The sequence below is a fragment of the Dysidea avara genome, chromosome 6, assembly GCF_963678975.1.
Source record: "Dysidea avara chromosome 6, odDysAvar1.4, whole genome shotgun sequence".
NCBI classification, from domain to species: Eukaryota; Metazoa; Porifera; class Demospongiae; order Dictyoceratida; family Dysideidae; genus Dysidea; species Dysidea avara.
The window spans coordinates 1,976,221-2,001,611 of record NC_089277.1 but is presented as its reverse complement, the minus strand read 5'-3'; the positions used below and the strand labels follow the sequence as shown (position 1 = coordinate 2,001,611).

The following is a 25,391-nucleotide window of genomic DNA, read 5'->3' as shown; positions in this document are numbered from 1 at the left end:
CACATATCCCTAGGGATCCGTGTTTCCCCGCACACATATCACTAACTCGCTAGCGACCTACAAGTCACAGTGATGTGTTTCTCCGGGTAATATGTTTCCCCTTTTTAAAGTCATGTGCAACGTACGTAGTGTTATAGCATAGCTATAGGCGCGCATGCACTTTTAATAATCATAGCTAGCCATACCTATACAACTAATACTATAATTATACATGTTGATGGAGGAAATCAAGCCATTCACTGGCATTCAACTATAACTGCTAAACTGTGCTGTGATTTGGCTATGTAGCTATAGCATCAGTTTAATAAAACAGTAGCTACAAGTACATGTAGCTATATACAATAAAATACTATCTCTAGCTATATAGAGTAAATCATGTGATTGCAGCTATGTATAACTATAATCAATGTAGCTACAGTTTTGGCATGCAGTCAGTCATTATCTACCCCCTTGCCGGTTCTATCTGGGGTTCCCCAAGGGAGTATTTTGGGACCCCTACTCTTCATTATTTACATGAATGATTTACCATCTTGTGTTACCATCAGTAAAACTTTACTAGCTATTCATTGACGACACCAAGATTTATAATACTGTTTGTAGTCCTGGAGATATTTCACTATTTCAAAATGATTTAGACTCAGCAACTTTGTACATGGAGTACGAGATATAATATGTCCTTTAATCCAAAAAAGAGTGTCCACTTATATTAATGCAAAAGTCATCACTAATTACAAAATAGCTGACACACAGGTTTTAACAAATAGTTCACATAAAAATCTCGGAATTATAATATCATCAGACCTATCTTGGGATCAACACTACAAAAATATAATCCCTAAGACCTACAGAATGCTAGGACAGCACTGCTCCATCGCAGCTTTAGCAAACATCAAACAGTGACAGCCAAGAGAACTTTGTATATTTCCTTAGTGAGATCGCAAGTTATATACGGTTCAGTGATTTGGAAACCTAACCATATCAAGCAGGGGCGGATCCAGGGGGAGGGGGCTTTGGGGGCTGAAGCCTCCCTTCATATTTAGGCTTTACTTGATCAATATGCTGAGAATTATAATGAAATTTATTTATTTTTTATTTATTTATTAATGCTTTATACAGCACAAGTGCTGAAGGTCTGTAGGACACCTGGTCCTACAGCCTGCTCAAAGACTTTAGCTACTTAAGGTGTGTTTGAAAAGTTGGAGAAAGGAGAAAAAATCCATGACTGGACCTAGGTAGCCTCGAACCTGCAGCCATCCGGTTTACGCTCAAACTCTTACAGGAGTCTACCAGGTGGTCAGGATGTCTTCTCCTTGTTACTTTCATGTAATTATATCCATAGGAATAGGAATTCTAGAGAGTAACTCATTATCTCTAAGTACCCCAAATAGAACCAAATGGACACTAGTTTATTTATTAATGCTTTACAGCACAAGTGCTGAAGGTCTGTAGGACACCTGGCCCTACAGCCTGCTCAAAGACTTTAAAAACAGCCTGCTCAAAGACTTTGTTTTGTCTTAGCATAATTATATGATCACTAATAATACAAATACTCATAAAACCACTTTATAAACACCTTTCCAAGGTATTATCAGTGGATTTATGCTAAAGTTTATGCAACAAGCAATGGCGGATCCAGGATGGGGCATTTGGGGCAAATGTCCCCCCCCCCCCCCTTCAAGAAATTGCATACGAGATCTAGATACTCTAATAGAGCAGTCAATTACTCTAATAAAGCTGTCACAATGTTTATGAGGCAGTGCAACTTACTTATGAAGCTATAAATAGGATTTCATTTTACATAACATACGTGATATAATATATTTGGTAAAGGATAACTAGCTATTATTGTTGTGACCTTTTTTTTTTTTTTCTTTTTGCTCTTCAACTTTTTCAGCAAGGTGCCCCCCCCTCTTTCCAGACTCTGGATCCGCCCCTGACAAGGACCTGGATCAGCATTGGAGGTGTACAAGATCGAGATACTCTAATAGAGCAGTCAGCTAACTACTCTAATAGAACATTCACTGGAAACATGTAGTTGGTTCTGTTATGAAATTTTTCCAAATCTGCCTACACCTATAGTATACATACAATGAAGTGTATTGGTCTGTTTAAAGGGCTTCATTCATCCACTTGTGTAGTTAATATGTATGGCAATACTTAATTCAGGTACACAATTTCCATTGAAAATGCTCTCAGATTCTATCTTGTATTGTTCAAATTTCAAAATTTTCCACTTTCAACACTATTATTCTAACATGCACCTATTCAGTGTTGTGCAATTGTGAGAGGGGTGCATCATGTACTTGGTTGTCTGTACCTACCCAAACTTTTCCATTAGCAAAATGCTTCAGAGAGCCATACCTATAATCTAAAGGCAGTATATATAATCTACAGGCAGAAAATATTATGAATTTTATGTGGGAATGTCTCCAAATTGCAGTATTTTAGCATCTATTTTCAAAATTCGGGGGGGGGCACCCCCTCTAGTTCCAGTATGCTTGTGCTGGGAAGTGTGCTTTGCACACTTCTACCCAAGAGATTAGTACCTTGAGTTAGCCCCCCCCTTTATAAATCCTAGATCCGCCCCTGTCAAGGACATCACACTTATTGAGCAGGTCCAGAGAAGAGCAACAAAGTTTATTTTAAATGACTATAGTTCTGATTATTAGTATAGCTAGCTAGTATAATTGTTGTATTAGCTTATATAGTAGCTATATAACTAGTTAGCTAACTATAGCTATATACATGCAATATGCATGGGTGTCTATTAGCTAGATAGCAATATATCTACTGAATGGTTGGATCGCGTACTGTTTGCAAACTAGCCATAGGACCTTGGAGTTACTGCTATATCTTAGTGGGAAACACGGATCCCTGGTGATATATGTGCGGGGAAACACGAATCCCTAGGGATATGTGAAATATTAAAAAAATCGCTACTGGAAACACATATCACTGACAGCTTTTGGTGGGAAACACGGATCCCTAGTGATTTGTGTGCGGGGAAACACGGATCCCTAGGGATATGTGTGCGGGAAACACGTTACCCGAGGAAACATATATCACTGTGACACCGCAATTTGAATTTCAATCACGTGAGTGCCTATTTCATGCGCAGGATTGCTCTATGCGTTTACTGGGCGAGATAGCCATATTGTTAGGTGTTTATAAGCTTCGTATCCTTGCTGTTGGAGACTGTCTCACTGATGTATCAACCATTCTGGTATTTGTTTGCAAAAATTGCGTCATTTTGGCCGAATTTCAGCATATAGATGGCTAACAAGCTTCAATTATAACCATACTCCGCATGCAGGTACTTTACCTAGTACTGGTCATTGCTGACCCACGGCGCAGTTGCTGCTCTGCTTGTCCTGTGCTCCAGAGGAAGAAACATTTTGTCTGTCGTCAAAAAGCTGCACAGATCGTGCTGCCACCAGAAACTGACCAATAAAATCAAACCACCAATACTTTGAGTTGATGATAGACTACTTGAACAATGTTGAGAGTGAATATCGTGGCATACGAAGAACCCTACGAACCGCTGCAGCGAAAAATCACGTGATTTTAAGACATTTGTATCGTTTTATACCAGAAGAAAGTGACAAACTTGGCTGCCACGCTGGTGTTATTCAAGTTACACTTAGCCTAACTCATGACAATAGTTAGGTAGTTGCTTGGAGGATATCGATTTTTCACGTTGCAGACCCTATCTTATGTCATTAATTTGTAAAAAAAAAAAAAAAAAGTAGGGCTGGGACGAATATTGAAATTTACCTTCGAATACTTGCTAATAAAATGTTCGAACATTCGAAGCTTCGGTGTTAGCTTTCAAGTTACAGGTTTTCTTGTATTTATGCACATCCTTCTTAGGTTTTATCTTTCTAAACCTATTTAATAAGTTTGTAAGCATTTGTAAAGTGCAAAGCAGCAGTACTGAATGACACGATCGATCGATTGCAAATGGGCGTGTCCGCTATACTACAATCATGCACAGGTAAACACCGAGAAATGGCTAAAAGTGCACTTTCCATGCATTATCTATCACTTTATAAGGTGTTTTAAGGCTGCAACTATGGTAGTAAGCTGAACTTCGATGGTTTAAAAGTGGGCGTGGCACATGAAGATCAATCGCGAAGAGACGAACATTGATCACACAAGAGGATAAGCAGCTGCAATAACGATAACCACGTTTATTTGTAATTCTTTCGTATACTATGAGTGCATTACAAAGCTTCGAAGGATACTTTTATAATTCGAAATTTACTTAACCTTCGAACCCACGAAGCATTCGAAGCTTCGTCCCAGCCCTAGTCACTGGTCAAAGTGTTGGTCAACAATCAAAAATACAAGCACAATTTAATATGCGTGATTTTAAACCAAGTTTATTCTCACCATTTCATGTGCTTCACATTTTCCTTTCACTGCTGGGTATCTTCTCAACAACTTACTAAAGTCAATCGTGCACAAGAACAGGTACAGTACTATTGTATAAATGTATGCTTGTTACCCACGTGTCTTCTGTGTGAAAACATACTTCACCAATGTACTATGCAAAGTTGCAGAACCAAAGTTACGAAACACATCATCTAGTTAAAAGGTGAACTATTTGTGAACATGCAGTGTATGCAACTATTAATAAATATGACACACACTACACATGTGCGTGCAGGGTATTCCCTAAAGAGCAGTAGAGTGGTGCTGCACTGCTCTACCTTGTTTAAATATCCTTTGATGTGGTAAAAGGAATGTATATAATTAATAAATGACTTTGATGTTGGTAGTAAATTGACAATTTTACTACTCTACTTTGCTGGGGGAAAAGTCTGTACGTGCATATAATACACACCCACACTTGAAAACTACAGTGGAACCTGTCATAATTGCCACCTGTATAGAAAGGCCACCTTTCCAAAAAAGCCAGCTTCAAATTCCCAATACTAACACACTAATTCACTTGTCTAAAGCAACCTATTAAGACCAAAAATTTTTGTCCCAAAGATGACTGGTCCACTGTAACCATAATATACATGTGGTCATGCCTACCTAGTGAAACAATGGGCTATCAGGTGCTACAAGTCAGTGTGGGCAAATTTTGGGAACAAGACTTTTATTAGTGCTGAAGGTCTGTAGGACACTTGGTCCAAAAGATATTAATTCCTTCTATAGGTACCATGTCTCGTGTGGTCACCTGAGGTCCCACCTCATCAACAGATACAGTACATGCAATACAGACCTACATTGCAGACAACGGACGCACACAGAGACATATAGAACGATACACACACTACACATCCAATGCTATAAACTCGAAAGACCATAACCTTGCCATAACTCAGTGCTTAAAAAATATATTAATCTGAAAAATTTTCCATCCACTAAACTATGTTGTTGCTCACCATACTGACCAAATTTCAGTCAACACTCTTTTCAAATCTTAAGTTATGAGTCATCAAAGTTGGTTGTATGGAAGTCCCCTTCTCAATATGTGACTGTTCTATTAGAGTATCTCAATCTTTACTGCTAGGCTAACTGTAATTCTCACATGAGAAATGCATATGTTGACCTTGGTTAAATCTTTGCCTCAAAGGTGATCAGCTACAGTAGGCTCCTGTATATGGCACACATGCAAGATTAAGACCAAGCTCCACCAGGAAATCAATATAACAGCATCCTTCAACACATTCATGCATAGATGACTTCTTGAATACTGTATCATGTACCGCAATACAGAATTTTGTCAAAATATGTTTAGAAAATTTTGCATGGTATACACATTACACAGAATAAGAACATTAAATGAACCATACTTCAGTACGATATTGATGACCTAAATCTTTACACATTCAATTACATCACCATACACAAACTTTAATGTTTTGTTCTACTTGAGTGTTCTTTGAGTGAATGGACACTTGTTCTATGAGAGCTTTTCTGACCTGTTTCCTTTCTAAGGTCGCACGATTGGAATCTGTAGGAATAATATGGTGCACATTAACATCATTACAAACATGTGACCAGATCTGCAAAAACCCCACACAATAGCGCATTTTTTGAATACCTGTTTATTAAATATTTATAATCTACTTAGCCAAGTGTACCCTCTGGCAAAGTTTCAGCGTCATATGTCAATAACTTTCGGAGTTACAGCCCTACAAAGTAGCAACAACAGAAAAATTGATTTGTACAGCAAGCATAGGGAAATAAATTACAGGTGCTAGCTCACTAAAACGGTTGTAACTCACGAACGGATTGACGTACTGGGCTGAACTTTTCACCATCATGTTTGCCATGGATAGGGGAATCATGTACTGGGTAAGTTTGTCCTTCTATCACCCTTCTTCACTGCATAGAAAGGTAAAATTCATGAAGAAAAATCAATCGCGTACGATCGCTTCGATGTGATGTAAACAAACTCTCATAACTTGCGTACCCTTGCATGGGTCTACTGGAGTGAAACAAAGATTTTCCAACTCCTCTTGAGTAGGCGAATAAGATGATATCCAGGTTATTATTGTTACTCCCTTCCTTCACTAAGAAAGAGGCATTCAAAAAATTTACAGAATTTTTTCAATAATACACAAATATTTCACCCATTGTTTTCAATTCTTTATACTGGAAAATTAGGCTTGCACTATTATGTCGGGTTTTCGCAGATCTGGTCACATATATACATGCACTCAAGAAGTATTGCTAGTTACCTGTTCATGATTTCTCCTCAAACTGTAACATGAAGGATCTTATATGAGTTTCCTATAAATTTACACATCTTAAATTATGATTTAAAGATTGCACAAACAAGAGATCATTATGAAAGGAAATACCCTTAGTAATTTAAATTATGAGCTGGTACAAAAAGACTAGCCTGGCAAATAAATGTACATATTCAGTTGGGATGTACATTAAACCATACACTAGATTCCAGCATGTGGGAGTGTTGAAGTGATGCACTGGTCATAACTGAGACGAAGCGAAGCCACACAAAATTATTGATGACAACAATCAAATGATATTATCAAATAGCTAAATACAGGGGTCCCTCCATTATCGGCCATCGATTGACTGAGCCAAATAGTACTATAAAAAATAAAACAGTAGAAATGACTGTTGTATTAGAGTATTTTGTCTAAAGTGTGCATTGTATTAGGGCAGGTAAACAAATGGGGCTTCATTTACCCAAACGTTTCGATTATTTGAATGCACTCGGGGTCCAATGAGTTTGGAAAATAGAGGAACCAGATTTTGACAATATTAGTTGGCAAAGGTGAACACAGTGTGCCATTCACATACATGACCCCCCAACACACACAAATTATTCCTACACTCATTTGATGCACTGAACAACCAAACTGAACTTTAAGCCACAAAAATAACTCACAAGTGGCATGTACCATTCTGGGTTTCATGAAATTTCTGCCCTTTGTGTCTTGTCTCGCCATTAAAGACTCCAACCTTACCAACCATCTTCTATGGCTGCTCTGATAACCATTGGTTCTCCTACAGAAAACAAAGCACAGTGACCACACCTCCAATGACTATAATGTACCACCAGAGGATCACTCGAAAAGATGAACAACTTGAGATGTGAAGATTCGGTGTACAGGCTGTGTGTATGTACATTATACATGTATCTATGCTATACATAACAGTGTATAACTGCGTTGAAGGGGTCCAAGCAATAATAGATAGCAAACAGAGATACGAATGACAGTTCTATAACATGGCCCTGGAAAATCCCTACTTTTACACTGAACAGATTGATAACATGCCAAAACATGCTAAATGTTAATATTTATAGGCATGCTAGAAATTGTTCACTCAAAGGTTCTATTTAATGCCCAATACACAGCATTGTGTTTAAAACCATCGAGTTCAGTAGAGCTGAGCAATAGTTGTGTCTATCGATCATTGTGATAGTGAATAACAATATTATTATTGTGATAATGGTAGTATACAATTGTACTATCGGGATAATTATATTACACAGGTCTGTGCTAAGTCAAAAACATGGATAGTACCGCATAGCCGGTGAATTTGGCGAGTGAATGACGTTTCGCCAAACTAAAATCCATCAAATCGTTTCACCAAACTAAAATCTGCCAAATCGTTTCGCCGAACTAAAATCCGCCAAATCGTCTGTCCAATAAAAATCTGTATTATTAGCTCAACAAATTCACCAAACTTTGTTCTTGCCAAAATCCTATCTCGACAAATTCGCCAATGTTTCCTTGCTCCAAACTTTCCGGCTATATGGTATTAAAGTTGAAGAAACTGTAAAAAGTCCTCACCACAAAAATTACAACTGTAGTACATAATTGTTTTTACTAATGGAGTGTAAGAAAAGCAGATATGTGGAGCGTAACAGGATTATTTATGAGTGTCTGTAACTGGTAGTGATATTGTGATATTGTTATCGTGATGATAGTGATAGTTGTATTAATGCTCAGCTTTAAAGTTCAGTTTAATTGTGATGCAAAAGTATTTCTCTATCACTCTAAAAGGTAAAGTACTAATCCTTTAGTAATAGTGAGGCTGGTTCTCTGAAGTGACTATATAATTCTACCGGTGATTTACCTGCTATACATGTTAGTAGCTGTGAATTACATTTAACAGTTCTCTATTTTGCTTCAAAAGGACCTGAATATCCTTGCTCAGTGGCACTCTCTTGGCAGATGAGATTTAATTGCACTGCATGTCCTTAGATATACCGTATAGCTGGTTATTTTCGAAACAGAAAATTTCGCACAAGCTAAATCTGAATTTTGAAGGATTTTAATTTCGAAGAGTGCATATTTCGAAGTCTGGATGGATTTCGAAATTTGTGTCACAATATGAAGATGCGTGAAGGTTTGCCAAAATCTGACTTACTGATGAATAATTTCCATCCCTGTGCACTGGAGAGAAGACCGAGGGAGTCTCGAGTGGAGTAAATTCACTAGCTCAATCGCACTCGATCATATCTAGCTATCTCCATACTGATTCTGAGCAAATGACATCAATTCCCATTCTGGATCACCTTTTTTCTAGATATTGGCACAGTAATGATACAGTTTACCCATTATCATCAGTAAGAGAGAGAGAGAAACCATCATTGGTGATGAACAAAAAAAATGGCAATGTACAAAAATAACTATAGCTAATTAAATGAGTGAGTCTACTGAGCTAAAACTCGAGGAACACACAAGCGAATCGCCAAAAGTTGGATCGCTGCTTTCACTTGTGGGAATTTATTTTCGAAGAACAACTGGAGTGGCAATTTATTTTCGAAGAGAAGGGCCTCTTCGAAATATTCGAAAATAAAAACCTTTCAAAAATTACCAGCTATACGGTACTAGATCCAAACACCCTATTGATGTCAATTACTGCCTCTATAGAACAATCTTGGGGACAACTAACCAGCATAAGTATAGAGCTCAATAAATCTCTGTCATGGTCAGACCACAATACCAACACTGCCAACAAAGCTATGAACTTTCTCAAACATCACCTCCTACTAATGTCAAAGCATCAGCAATAGTGCTCTGCGATATATCGGTAATACCGTTTATGGTGATAAATTATCATAACCGATTATCATACTGTGACAGCCTTTGATAACCAAATACCGGTATATTAAGGTTACGGGTTAGGCACTTAATAATACTGTAGGTTATTATTTTTCGATGCGCGATGATGATGATGCAATAGTGGCACCATAGAAACTCGAGCAGGTGTTAGTGAGAAGGTTGTTAATTTCAAAGTGTTGCATAGCCATGCTATAATAGCGGAGGAATCATACAAAGTGAGTGTTAATAATTTACCGAGGAAAGTAAAATTAGTGCTACTGCTTAATGTGGTTATTATTCATCAAAAATAGCAGCTGTTAGCCAACTAGTACTAATCTTTTATGGCAGTGTCAATGGGTGGTTATACTATCTAGGTCCTGTCATGGAGACTTTGTGGGAAAACTGACTAGAGGCTGGTTAGTTATTGTATCTTTCAAGGATAATGGCGATTAGTTCTGCTACGGAAATACCGCAAGTCCACAACGGTGCTGTTACAATTTGATAACAACTCAATTCGTTCGTGGGGACCTAGAAATCACTAAGTAATAGCTTATTAATACTAAATATCACAATGTGGCTTCCCATGAAACCTGGTTTTTGATGAATAGCAATCAACAGTTTCACTGTTTAGTGCCTGCATTTCTGTACAAGCGCTTCCCTTGTTGAGTGTATGTGTATTTTCTGTCGGTTGAGCAGTGCGAATTAGATGGAAAATAACCTCTTTCTGGAATACACAATGCAAGTGCACGTGCCTGGCACGTACAAGGGGGTATATATATATGGTATGTGTGAACATGTGTTCTCAATTCTATGCTGTCATTTCCAAGTGTAGGCTACCTTTCTAGTGCGATATTATGTCTCTGTCAACTGATCAGAAACTCGACGCTCTCCTAGCATCATTCGACACCTTCAAAGATGCCCAGTTGAAATCCCAACAAACGCTAGAGGAGAAGCTGCGAAAGTTCGAAGTGGACCTTGAGTCGACCAAGGAGAGTCAGGAGGAGGCTACAGAACGAACACTCAAGCAAATCAAGAGGGATCGCCCCTTGCAGTTTCAACGGAAGGGCCACGAAGAGCAATATCGATTCAATGCCGATGTCCAAGACCACGTGGCATCAGCTGGAAAAATTAGCCCCACCGGAGAAGGAGAAACCCATACTGGAGAAAGCTATCAAAGAGCTCCAAGAAGGTGTGTCATCCCTAGCGGAAAGGCAGAAACACATCCGCCTTGCGGACCAGGCGGAAAATGGCTGGGACGCGGTGGCAGAGTACATCGGATACAGCTTTGCGGATGATGAGGAGAATAATAGAAAGATGGACTCCTCGGATAGATCAGCTGGAGTTAAGAAGCGGCGGAAAGCGACTGCCAACACACAGGAACCAAAGAGGTTTCCAGGAGGCCATAGGGATTATGGTTACCCTCAGAGGAGGTATGAAGAGTATGGGCCACCACAGAGGAGCTACCAGGAATACCCAGAGTTTCAAGGGTATGGCCCACCCAACAACTACCAGGTACCCCCATCAAGGATGATGCCAAACAGGAAGCAAAGAGGACCATGTTACCAGTGTGACCAGCTGGGACAAATCAGGGCAAACTGCCCAAACCGTCGCCCACCAGCCAAAGAGTATCCTTTGAACCATAGTTGTGTTAATAGTATGAAAGAGTGCATGACTCATGTGTGTGACAGTGACAGGCAGAGTGTTGTTAACACTGTAAGTGAAGGTCACCACAATGGTCTTAGCAGGTCCTGTGGGTATTCAACACTAATTGTGACCGGGCCTGCGATAATAGGGCATGTGGGCACATGATTTTAGCCTATTTTTTCACACTTTCATCACTCATAACGTTTTGTACCATTCTGCTATGGCATTAGAATTTTCAGCTCTTAGTAAGCATTTAATTGGCATCATGATGCAAGTTACAGAATGGAAATATACTTTTCCAGTACAGAGATATTACCTGTAGAGCGATGGGTGTAGTTTGTGCCCACATGCCCTGTTTTCGGAGACCCGGTCACAATTGTGTCATTGAGTCAGACCAGGGGTTTGTCAAAGTACCCTCTAAAGACAATGCTACCGGTAGCCCAGTAGGCACCCTTGCTTTGCATGAAGAAAGGGAGTGGGACCCACTTTTGATCAGGTGCTGGGAAGTAGAAGAGGGTACAGGTCAAATAGAGGATGTCCAAGGTAGACTAAAATCTAGCCTTTCTTTTTGGGAAAAAGAACTAGACCCAGCCCCCTGGATCTTAAGCTGCATCAGGGATGGTTATAAACTGCCCCTCCGCTCAGTGCCTGATCAGTTTTGTAAACCTAACCAACAATCTGTTTTATCCAATGCTGGTTTCGTCAACGGGGCCCTCTCAGAACTGGAACACAACTGGTGTATCCAGCAGGTTGACCACTAACCCCATATTTGTAGCCCCCTGTCAGTAGTGGACAATGGACAAGGAAAACTCCGCCTTGTTATTAATCTTCGTTACCTAAACCAATTTTTGTGGCAGGACAAACATAAATATGAGACCTTCGTATAGCTATGCTTATGTTTCAGAAAGGTGACTTTATGTTTTCCTTTGACTTAAGTCTGGCTACCATCACATTGATATTTACCAACCACATAGGAAGTTCCTAGGGTTCCAGTGGGTAGCTGATGGAAAACCAACATTTTACATATTTAACGTGCTGCCATTTGGCCTGTCTACTGCATGCTATGCATTCACCAAACTATTGCGACCACTAGTAAAATATTGGCGAGCGAAAGGCTTACGGGCTAGCCAACAAGTTAGAGAGGACTTAGCCAAAGCCGGTCTAGTTGAACATTCAGCCCCAACCCTGAACTAAAATGGCTAGGCTTCAACTTAGATTTAGGAGTAGGCCAAATCTCTGTCCCCCAAGACAAATTGTACTCACTGAAAACTCAGTTGCAAGTAGCTACCAATAGCACTCAAATTAAAGCCAAGTCCCTTGCTAGTATTACAGGTAAAATGATCTCTATGTCTATTGCCATGGGCCCAGTGACCCGCCTGATGACTAGAAGCATGTATGCACTGCTGAATATGCGGCAGTTCTGGTGTCAATACCTTCCTATAACTGACCCAGTGCAGGAGGAAATCTCCTTTTGGCTCCAATAGTTAGATACTTTCAATGGACAGGGCATATGGCACACCCCTTCTGCAGTAAGGATGGTGGTGCGGATCCTTCAAACAGGCAGCCGGAAGCCAGACTTACAAACAGAGGCCTTGGCAATATTTTCAGCAGCCTTAGGTGGTCAAATCCGAATTGAACCAGAATGGATTCCAAGGACCCAAAATGAGCAAACAGACTCGCTCAGCCGTATAATTGACTATGACGACTGGGGGTTGATCCAGCACTCTTTGCTAGATTCGACTCTCTTTGGGAACCACACTCCATAGACCGCTTCGCTAGCTTCTATAATACCCAGCTTCCCCGCTTTAACTCACGTTACTGGAACCCAGGCTCTGAGGCGGTTGATGCCTTCACATGTGACTGGTCAAATGAGTGCAACTGGCTTTGCCCACCTCCCTATCTGTTACCCTGAGCTATAAAACATGCTATCCAAACGGGTGCCCATGGTACCCTGATAGTTCCACGGTGGTTATCATCTCCGTTCTGGCCTATGCTATTCCCAGATAGCTGCCGCCCAGCCCCATTTATAACGGAGGTAGTAGTGATAGACAAATCCGAATGTTCACTTGTCCCTGGTAGGTCAGGTGACAACTTATTTAAAGGGCCACCAAATACAGATCTACTTGCAATTAGACTGGACGCTAGATACTGAAACCACTCCAAACACTGGCCACACACCCTCTCAGTCAGGTATACTCAGATATAATTATGTGTTACCAGTCAGGGTATGGGAGTCATGGCTCACCTGATGTGCTTGTGGCTTACCAGTCTGGGCACTGTAGTCCTGAGTACTGGGGTATAATTACCAGCCAGACTACTCCAGGGGTGTACATTTACCAGCCAGAGTGCTGGGAAGTTATTCACCAGGGGTGGCATTTTTACCAGTCTGATACTGGGGTGGCTTTTTACCAGCCTGAGTACTGGGGTGTGATTTACCAGTCTGAGTACCGGGGTGGCTTTTTAACAGTCTGAGTACTGAGGTGGTTTTTTACCAGTCTGAGTACTGGGGTGTGATTTACCAGTCTGAGTACTGGGGTGTGATTTACCAGTCTGAGTACTAGGGTGGCTTTTTAACAGTCTGAGTACTGAGGTGGTTTTTTACCAGTCTGAGTACTGGGGTGTGATTTACCAGTCTGAGTACTGAGGTGGCTTTTTACCAGTCCGAGTACTGGGTGGCTTTTTACCAGTCTTAGTACTGGGGTGTGATTTACCAGTCTGAGTACTGGGGTGTGATTTACCAGTCTGAGTACTGGGGTGTGATTTACCAGTCTGAGTACTGGGGTGGCTTTTTACCAGTCCGAATACTGGGTGGCTTTTTACCAGTCTGAGTACTGGGGTGTGATTTACCAGTCTGAGTACTGGGGTGTGCTTTACCAGTCTGAGTACTGGGGTGTGCTTTACCAGTCTGAGTACTGAGTATCAGTTTGTGTTAGGTTGGACTCACATGCTTGTTCAACACAGATTTGTTAACTTTGTATTTATTTTATAGATGTATTGACATCAGGTCACTGGTCTCTCTTAAGGAATCTAAGGGACCACAAGCTCCAGGACCTTGCCAAAGCACTACCATCAACAGTTCTACGATCTAAGGCCAGCTCCACCACGACCAAATACCTGGGGGCCTTTAGAAGGTGGAAGATCTGGGCAGCAGAATACAATTTGCCAATTTTTCCTGCTACAGCCACTCACGTGGCCTTTTACCTACAGCACCTGGGACAGACTAAGGCTTCAAGAGCGGCAACAGAGGAAGTAGTAAATGGAATAGCCTGGGCTCATCATTCCTTGGCCGGGCTGCCATCACGTACAGCAGATCCGTTTGTCCGATCAGTGTTAGATAGGCTCAAGAGATCATTAGCCAAACCTACCACCAAAAAGGCTCCATTTACTGCAGATATGTTGAAAATCATTGCAGAGGATGCCCTAACAGACAAATCCCTAGCCAACATTCGACTGGCAACTATGTGTTTAATTGGCTTTGCCGGCTTCTTCCGATACAGTGAGTTGGCTACCATACGCCTATGTGATATAGAACTGAATTCTAGCCACTTGAAGATAAGGATCACAGAGAGCAAGGGTGACCAACTTAGACAAGGTGATGAAGTGGTCATCGCTAGAGCAGGCCCCGCACACTGTCCAGTGGCCATGTTGGGAGATGTACATGGAGAAGGCGGGAATCACCCCGGGCAGTGAAGGTTTCCTATTTCGGGGAATTACAAGCGGAAAGGCACAAGCACTTAGACCAACAGGCAACCTCTCTTACACAAGGTTCTCTGAGCTCCTAAAACATAAGCTGAAGGACTTGGGTTTCCCACCAGTGGAATTCAGCCCACACAGCCTCCGATCAGGAGGAGCCACAGCTGCAGCAGGAGCCGGTATCCCTGACAGGATCTTTAAGCGTCATGGTCGCTGGAAATCTGAGAACGCGAAGGATGGGTATGTCCAAGATACACTGGAAAACCGACTATCAGTCACCAAAAACTTAGGACTATGACACTGGTAACAAGTACAGGTAGGGTATGTGCTTGATTCCTGTAATTATTTTCAGTTCATTGTTGATTGTCAAATAATAGTTGCATTTGCTATAAAGTAGTGTATTTTCTGTCGGTTGAGCATTGCGAATTAGACGGAAAATAACCTCTTTCTGGAATACACAATGCAAGTGCACATGCAAGGGGGTATATATATGGTATGTGTGAACATGTGTTCTCAATTCTATGCTGTCATTTCCAAGTGTAGGCTACCTCCCACTCACCCTCCCACTGTGATTTTCCTGACTTATTGGTAGACCATGACGAAAGGCAGGGATGGCGGTCAAGAGAATGGACTTTGTTTTGCACGCAGTTGTTTTCATGCAGTTTTTGGGGGTGGTATGCACATGGTTTTTTCTGGGCAGGCAGATAAAAAAAAAAAAAATCTGCTTGTCTGGTTTTTTCCCTTGGTCTCACTTGGGCACAGTGATTCCTAAATTAATTACACTGTGCAGGCCCCCCACCCTCTTAGGCTACATATGCTGACTTGTATTATTTAAGGCTATGGTGCACAATTTTGCTGTTGTAAGTATGCCAGCGAGCTTGCTAGTTGTATGTGTGTGTTGTGGTTTTCATAGTGTATATGAACTGGTAGCCGCGATTGGCAGCTACACATGCCCAGTGTTGTTGGGGTTATTGCAATTATGAGGAAGGAGCACTACTTATGGTATCACTTGTACATTAATATACCACACATTTTTAGTATGTTCTTCCATGAAAAACGGTTAAAACAGAACTATAAGCAAAGCGCCTACAAAATTATTTATCTGGTAACCCATAACCTTAATGAATACCAGTATAGGACTGATTTTAACCCAACCTTTGCTGTTTATTTGTTGACAGTTTAGCAGATATTCCCTAAACAAAAACTTGAGCTTGTCACATTACAACACATGCCTACTTGTACTTATATTGTTGGTTTTTAGGATGCATATCACTCCATACTAAGCTCAAGAAATGATGCAATAGTTACAATAACAAGCTAACTATATACCGATATACCGCAATATTTTCCTGTTACTAATACCGAATTTCAATACTGCCGAGCAGTAATCAGCATACTTTAACATTTTCCAACCGATAATGGAGTATAGAGTTTGAGATCCCTAAAGAGCAGATAATTATCCATTTCTGTACCATCTATAATGCATATAAAAATTCTTATTACTTTTCTTAATGTGAGAAACATTGACATGAGAAATGTTACTAGCCCAGTTAGCGCCATACCCACACCACACACAATTGTTCATAAACCGATTTCAGAAACCAGTAACACACCCTACATCTAGTCTTTGGCTGGCTACATAGTATGCACCTGGTTGAAATATATCTGGCTGGTGGACTACACTTGTCAACAATGATGTGGAGCCTAAGAAGGGCCAGAATATTTCCAAACATTGGCTTGGAAGCCAACAATAGGGCTTGCATATGACATATCATGCTTTACTGAACCTATAGAAGTACTTTGCTCTAGAAATTTACAACATACTTACTGTATACACAAAAATAAGAATGAAATTGAGCTTACAGCTTGTTACAGATTTTAGAGATTACGAAAGTGTATAATCTTGAAGAAAAGTTGAAAATAGATTATACTTAACTCACAACAAAATGAGAAGCTGTAGTCTTAAAGCTTCAGTCAAAAAATTCTCTATATGATACTGTTTTGAGCCAATTAATAATATACCAGTACATTAGCCCATTTGCATGGCTCACTTTCAAGCCAATATATACACTGTAGATATATCACAGGCCTTGTGTACTGGGCCTGCACAGGTTGTGTCCTTTTCGTTTTCTCTTATTTGCGTTTCTCTTCTCTTACTGGGGACTCTAGTGAGCTTTATTGCAAAAGACTCATAGGGGAGCCTCCCAAACAGTTAATATAAAGAAGAATTGGTTAGTTATTGCTCAAGTCTTCAATCATGTGTATCCGTAGCTCCAGATGTCAAGCTCTGGACACCCTGCATTCCCTGTTCCAGCTGACCACGTACTTGCTGAGTCCAGGGTGTCCACTGTTCGTAATTTACCTAGGCTCCCTTCGCTCTATTCTGTTCTGTAGGTTCTGTTTGTAGGTGTAGGTATAGGCAAAACCTTTTAAATAGAACATATCTTAGCATAGTGTTACAGTGTGCTGAATGGGCATGCCTTTAGGGCCGGTTCCTGTATCTTTTAAAACATAAAATAGAATATCCCATAATTTAACACCCAAGCACTCTGGTAACCAGGCTGTTATTATAGTTCGGGAGTGTATAAACAGTGGAATGGACTACTGGAATACTGGAATGGTGGAATACTGGAATGGTGGAATGGAATTTTTTAAAGTTAAATATCAGTTTTTACATCCAAATAAGTACAACTCCTCCCATTAAGTAAGCAAACAATAGGATTCCTCATTGAAGTCAGCTCATTTAACATACTTTTCCTCACCACAGCACTTGTATGACTTATAACTCAATACTTTAATACTTGTCTGAAACTAACTGTCTCAATGAAGGTTCAGTTCAGTGTGCACTGTGGCACTGCCACAACGAACTTTGGCTCAAATTTTTTTTTCTGACATAATTGTAGAAAAGACTCATTGTAAACGCTTACAAGATAGTCCAATTTCACTTTACCAAAAGATTTTTGCTTAGGCTCCTAGGTTAGTGGTAAACACCTCGTACAGGTTCTGCCTTCTGTGTTCACCCTCCAGTGCCTAACTGGTAAAGTTGATAATAAATAAATGAATACTTCATTATACAGTGAATGTACTTTTACAATGCATTCATGTAATCAGCTAGCTAGCTAACTTCTTTATCATTTGGGAACAAGGAGTCTTCTTGGTATTCCCAATAAACTGCTATTGTGCATGCTCATAACTGACTTGCAGTACAATATATTGGTAAACTTTGTCTATGGTGAGGTGGATTATGCTAAAAGAGCTGACTTCAAGTGGAATCCTATTTATTTGCTTACTTAATGGGAGGGGTTATACTTATTTGGATGTAAAAACTGATATTGACCTTTAAAAAATTCCATTTCACCATTCCAGTATTCCACCATTCCAGTAGTCCATTCCAGTAGTCCATTCCACTGTTTATACACTCCTTTTGTAAGCTGTCTGTGCTGTGGAGGACCAGAAACAGAGCTATACATATGTTGAAATCATTCTTTTAATTATCCTACCAGTATTACTGACACCGTATGGCTGCATATTAACTGCTAGCACCTGTTAACATAACTGCTCTCTTTGTAAGGACATGTTTGATTAACAAAAGATAGAACACAACTATATCCAGAGTGTTATGCTCCTTTGCATCTTGTGGGGCTTATGAGCTCCTGATAATATAGATGATTTCCCTTATGAAGGGAAGCCATCATGCGCTACTGAGCAAAGATGAATGGGACACGAAGGAGGACAATGGTAAGTCCATGAAGAATGCATTAATTTGTACGTACTGCAGTATGCCAAAAGGCACCTGTCGGGCTGAAGCAATGTCAAACAGTGAAACATCAACCCTGTAGCTTTAGCCATTATTGAATTACACTTGCCTGAAAGCATCAGTCAGTCAGTTACTCAGTCAGTCAGTCAAGAGAGAATTCCATTTAATAAATTTAAACCTTGTCTTAAAAATTTCATAGCAACTTGATGAAAGCGTTTCAGCTCAATCTGAAAGCTTGTTTGGGCTTAGTTTTACCTAACCAATACTGCCTCATCGTTTGTCTGGGAAAATTGAGGCTGAATTTGGGTGACGTTTTTTCATAGGCCACATCCAAACCTTTGTGGTCCCTACAGTACTATCACACTGTATGATATTGAATCAACACAAAAGGAATATAGAAATAACAAAGTTAAAGTAAGGAGACGAAGCAACATGGCTAGTTTGCAACAATGTTTTGATTAGACATTTGTATTTGCAGATGAGCAGAAGTGAAATACATCGGCAGTTTGTGTTCAGGGTTTATTTCTAGTTTGATAATTTTATTTATGAAAATTTACTTTAATCAGTCTATGTCTGGTTAATAATTAAGTTGACATGGCTAAGTTGCTGCAAGAACAAACATTATAATTATACTTGCCCTATACTACACACATGCCTCACCCACTATGTATACAAATGGGTGTAAAAGAATCTCACCTGATCATTTTTCACTGAGGTGTGAAAAATGCTTCACTGAAAGAATGCACACATGCCTTACCCACTATGTATACAAATGGGCATAAAAGAATCTCACCTGATCATTTGTCACTGAGGTGTGAAAAATGCTTCACTGAAAGAATGTACACTGAGGTCACTGAGTATGTGTGGCCTAATCTTATGAAATGGAGGATGTGGAAGCAGTAAAATGTTAAGTATTAGTTAGAATGGGTCAACAAGGTTTCTACGCTATTTAGAGACCCATGATATCTTGTGTGATGTTTCACGTGAAAATAAGAACCGGGGATAGTGACAAAGTCGAGGCTACCATCTTATTTATTCAGCATACTGAAGTTGGTAGCAGTTGATGACCAATTTTGTAATATATTACTTGACTTGTTTTGTGGTTCTCACCTATATGCTACATTGCTGACATAACAATATTCATTGCTAGGAGACATATAAAGGAGGGACTAACGGTTATAGCATAACATAATAGTAAACAAGTTACAACAGCAAGGGAAATTTTATAACCAACTGATAGATAAAGGTAGAAGACAATTTGTAGTTTCTCCAGTCCTTGTTTGAGAATAAGCACATTAGCTGCTATAAGCATGAAAAAAGCAAGACAGACTAAATTTTAACACAAGGTTTATGATGCAAACTCATTATGCACCTACCAATGTGTTGCCCCACCACCCCCCTTGGATGTAAGTGGGGCTTTACAAGGGGAATTGACATGAAACTGCTGCTCCACTATGGGGGACAATCATTCATTAAGCACCCAAGTATTTTTTCTACGCTATGTCAAATCCCGAGTAAATCCCCATGTTGCAACTGGAGCCAATGGGTGGGGATTTGACACAATGTTTGCCCTACCATGGGGCATTTAACATTCGGTTGTGCCCACTAGGTTGTGCCCACTATAGCCCCATATATGCCCGAAGGGAGGGGTAGTGGAGCAATACATTGATAGATGCATTACAGGGATAAATAGATTAAGTCTGTACCTTGCAGGCCTAAGCATGTTCCTCTCCTGTTTTGAAAAATAATCTTTTATTGCCTGGCCCTAACTGGAGTTTGCCTGACACCTTCAACATCACAACAGCTATCTAAAATGGTTAATTTAGCTTCGACCATTGGCAAACTACAACACTCAACAATTATATCAGAGTATACATAACTCTATATATCTGCCCAGTTACTATATAGTAAGGTCCATGGCTGTCTCAGATCTGTACATATTATCATCACATCAATCGATTGATGCATAGTAATTATGGTATACTGTATGTACGCATTGAGCTGAACCCTCAAAAATGTGACCGTCTCAGCAAAAACCCGACTTGTTCGCACAAGCATGCGTATTGAGAAAAATGAAATTTAAAAATAATTCGTAAAATTACGCATGCTACAAAGAAAAATACGCAAGTTTTTATCGGGCCAGTATTTGAAGAAGGAAGACTCAAGTCGATTAAACCTATATATCATCTTATTCGCCTGCTCATGGAGAGTTTGAAAATCTTTATTTCGTTTCTGTAGCTTCAACGGTATGCGTGTCACGTGTGTTTGTTTACGATGCGGTAAACGTAAACAAGATTGTCATCGTTTCTTCTACTAAACCACTTTTATATCCATATGCGCAAGTGTCTACAGGGCGAACACTATACCTTGGCTGATGTGCTGATCCATGGTGAACATTGTGAGCCAAATTGCAATGTTGTAGACTAATCCAAACGGGAGTTATGACTGTGAATGTAAGCGCCTGTAGTTTATTTTCAGTATAGTCGCTGTACAAATCGATTATCTTGCTCTTCCTACTGCCTAGTGCTATAATTTCAAAACTACACACCACAGAAGACTGAAATCTTGGTTATCCATTCCTTGGACACTGCTAATAATGCTGAGTGAATAAAAAATATTTTTTTAATTGTGCGAACAAGTCTGGTTTTTGCTGAGGCGGTCACAAATATTAATTTATTTGTTTTGTAGTATTGGATTACTTGCTAATCATTCAAATGCCTAACACATTATTTATAACCAAAGTTTTCACCATACATTAGAGGAAACCACAAAAGTATATAGCCTTATAGCCTTTCCTGAACCGTTGATGGAAGCATTTGTCTGCTCATCTTGGGAATGGCTATGTGGGATGCCCACTTTAATGTATATAAAATGATATGATGCTCATGTTGTATAGGTGTTAGTCACACTGTTTTATCTGCTGTCTCCTCCCATACAAGACCTGCCTCAATCTGATCAACCCAAGGAACCTACGTAGGACCTCCTGACCATAAAGACTTTTGTAAAGTACGCTGGTTGAAGTCCAACTACAACATAGGTGAGTATAATTGGAATGTTGGGGTATGTGTGTAGTGCATATTATAGTTGTGGGACAATGGCAGGGTCCTGGATTTGAAGGACTGGCCCAGACACATACTCAGCTTGAATAGCGGGAGTGTATAAACAGTGGAATGGAATACTGGAATGGAAATTTTTAAAGTTCAATATTATTTTTTACATCCAGTTAAGTGCAACTCCTAAGCAAATAAATAAGATTCCCCATTGAAGTCAGCTATTTTAGCATAATTCACCTCACCATAGATAAAGTTTACTGATGTAATGTACTGTAAAGTCAGTTGTAAACATGCACAATAGCAGTTTATTGAGAATACCAAGATGACTCCTGACTTAACCCTTGTTCCCAAATAACAAAAAGTTTGCTAGCTGATTACATGTATACATTGTAAAAGTACATGCACTATATAATGAAGTATTCATTTATTTATTATCAACTTTACCAGTTAGACACTGGAGGGCGAACACAGGGTAGAGCCTGTACGAGGTGTTTACCACCAACCTAGGAGCTTAAGCAAAAATCTTTGGGAAAAGTGAAACAAGACTATCTTGTAAGTGTTTACAATGAGTGTTTTTCACAATTATGTCAGAAAAACAAAATTTAAGCCAAAGTTCATTGTGGCAGTGCCACGTTGCACACTGAACTGAACCTTCATTAAGGCAGTTAGTTTCAGACAAGTAATGAGTTATAATTAAGTCATACAAGTGTTAGAAAAAGCATGCTGAAAGAGCTGACTTCCTATCTATTTGCTTACTTAAGGGGAGAAGTTGTACTTATTTGGATGTAAAAACTTAAAAAATTCCATTCCACCATTCCAGTATTCCATTCTACTGTTTATACACTCCCTTATAGTTCCTCAGTATAGACCTTGTGTGCACTAAGGCACAGCACTTTATTACATCATCAAAATAATGCATCCACCAATTTTTGAGGGCAAAAACATACACATTCTATATACGCTCAGAAATTTTTTTAATGCTAATACGAATTGAAGGAATCATACTGAAAGATATAGTAAAGTTATTAGGTGAAAAGTACATAACATGCTTGCGCCATGGTGAGTTATTCCACTTAAGGAAGATTTATACTCAATACTTTTGCCCTAAACCATTGTGAAACCTGAAGCCGTAGCTTTGCTGTTTAGTGCACACAAGGTAGTATCTAGCCATCATCGTACATATTTTCTATACTTCAGCAGGAATTAGGACCTGTGTAGCAGTGATGTAGTATACACTACCTTTAGCTGTGGTAATTATAAGGTTAACCATGTGATTCCAAAAACTTTCAAGATTCCAAATAGCGCGCGTCAGTTCAATCACAGAAATTTGCGTAAGGTTTAAAGTCGCTACTATCGAGGCTACCATAAAGAAGATAGTTTCATATGTACAGGAACTAAAACTGGTATGGAGTGTCGCAAAGGAGTCACTGGGCCTCCGGAGTGCACGTGTATAAAGTGTGCAACCCAGCACATACATTGAAACATACCTCTCACAGTGATTGCTCCACTTTCGAACTGGTCCAGAATCATCCCTCCAGTTCACACCATCTTCTGTGTACCAGCCACACGCAAGACTGGGTACCGCACACGGACTCGTGTGGCAGCCACACAAAATTGAATCGCGTGACCGTCACACTGGCACGTGTGAGCAGGTGGGCGTGTGGCTACCACACGATATGCGTGTGTCAGGCACAACCCATTTTTAACAGTGTAGCAACCTAGCTAGTAGCTATAGCTAATTCTATTGTGTGTATAATAATTTTAGCGCTTGTATTTTTGTCCATTTGTTTTTTGTAGCTGTATATTGTGTGTAATATCTGTGGGGGAACACCCTGTACAGGCTTATGCCATGGTGCAACCCCTAAACAAACAAAAAATGGAATGAGGTTTTGATGAAGGTAATAAGCTACTACCCTAAGTGTTCAAATTAAATAATTATTATATTTATTATTATATTTGTTACTGTGCAGAAATCAAAAAGATTGTTGCGCACAGGTGTGATCATAATGAATGTTCAGGTTAGTACAAAACTCATCTAAGGTAGGGGAGTGAATTACAAAGGGGGGAGTGTGTTCCAGAGTCTGATTGTAGAAGGGAAAAAGGAGAATTTATAAGAATCAATCATATAGTGTCAAGCTGTTTATAATAACCTTCCCTTGATGGACGATGATTAGGTATTAGATCATTTGTGGGTATATACTTAGATTGCCATTAATTATCTTATACATTGTAGTTATCTTAGACTTGTTTCTTCTTTCTTCGAGGGTAGGTAAATTTAATGATGACATCATTCTTGTTACACTACTAAATCCAGAAAAATCATTGTAGCAAAATCTAGTTGCTCTCCTTTGGATGGACTCAAGTTGGTGTGGGTGTGGGGGGCCCAGACAGAGGATGCATATTCAACAATGGGACGGACCATCATCTTATAACAATTGCTTTTAACAGAAACAGGGCATTGGTGAAGGTTACGGCGCAAGAATCCATTAACCTGGTTTGCTTTGCTAGTGACTCTTTGAATGTGTTCATTCCATGATAGTTTCTGGTCAATGGTGACCCCGAGATATTTCGTGTGAGGAACCTCAGAGATGATAGAATTCTCCAGATGATAGCTATGAATGATGGGATTTCTTTTATTGGTAATTCTCAAGTGTTCGCATTTCTTAATGTTAAATTCCATCAGCCAAGTATGAGCCCATTCAATGAGTTTGTCAAGATCCTGTTGTAGGGCTATACAATCTGATTCGGAATGTATGTAGGAGTACAGTAGGACATCATCTGCATACAGTTTAATCTTACTATTGACACAAGCAGGGAGATCATTTATGTACAGTAAAAACAGAAGTTGTGCGAGTACAGTACCTTGGGGTACACCAGAGAGAACTTGTTTAGAGTAGCTGTTTTTCCCTTCTAGCACTACATACTGGGATCTGCAAGTTAAGAAGGACTTAATCCACAATAGGATAGATCCATCAATCCCATAATGTTGAAGCTTGAGGTAGAGTCGGGAATGTGGAACCTTATCAAAGGCCTTACTGAAATCAAGTAGGAGTACATCACACTGGCCCTTATGGCCCTTATAAGTTAGCTACTCCACCCTCAACCACAATTAACTACATTATGATTAGCGACGATTATACGTAGCTAATTAGAATTGTAAACACCCACGCAAGGGAGTGACCAACTGTATCCTAAATGGCGGGGGTCGCTAAAACAAAGGGGAGGAAGCCTACTAAGGTACGTGAAGTAATATGATTGTTGTCTGCATTACTAATGGAGTTAGTGTGTGGAGCAATATAATAGCTACCATAATGTATATTCATTACCACTATAGTCGCGGGGTGGATCATAAAACCTTTCTCGGTTTTGAATTGAAGTACTTGTCCTGCCCTTTGTATGTAGCGGCTACCGCATTTGTCCTATTCTCCATGCAGTATAGCAGCAGCGCATGCGCACCTACTGGTACTTCATTCACCGGCCAAGTAAAAAAAAAAGGAAAATGAATGACAGCTTCTTTTTTTTTTTTTTACCGGCCGGTCAGTGTGCGTAGACGGCGTAATCTAGCCGGCGTGTCCACACTTTTTAAAAGAAAACATTATTATTGAATAATGGATAAAAAGTACACAAATGAGTCCTTGGTCACATGACCACCAAACAGAGTTAGTGAATCAACACATGTGTGGGCATGGCAAGGAAGAGTTG

The 25,391-nt window shown here is 39.8% G+C and overlaps 1 protein-coding gene and 2 long non-coding RNA genes across 3 annotated transcripts in view; 2 read left to right on the top strand and 1 right to left on the bottom strand.

Moving 5' to 3' along the window:
* Positions 1-5,712: 5,712 nt before the first annotated feature.
* Positions 5,713-23,348, bottom strand: LOC136257537 (uncharacterized). The gene is made up of 4 exons (XR_010702058.1): positions 23,177-23,348; positions 7,376-7,494; positions 6,699-6,750; positions 5,713-5,968 (listed from the first exon to the last, which is right to left on the bottom strand). It is a non-coding gene; the product is annotated as an uncharacterized lncRNA (long non-coding RNA).
* Positions 9,536-15,240, top strand: LOC136257538 (uncharacterized). Its single transcript, XR_010702059.1, has 2 exons — positions 9,536-9,778; positions 14,176-15,240. It is a non-coding gene; the product is annotated as an uncharacterized lncRNA (long non-coding RNA).
* Positions 23,349-24,867: 1,519 nt separating the features above from the next.
* LOC136258419 (ankyrin repeat, SAM and basic leucine zipper domain-containing protein 1-like) overlaps positions 24,868-25,391 on the top strand; it is a 103,159-nt gene continuing 102,635 nt past the window's right edge. Inside the window, exon 1 of the mRNA XM_066051734.1 lies at positions 24,868-24,926. Within this exon, the coding sequence (XP_065907806.1) occupies positions 24,885-24,926 (42 nt within the window). The 5' untranslated portion in view covers positions 24,868-24,884. The remainder of the gene's footprint in view (positions 24,927-25,391) is intronic.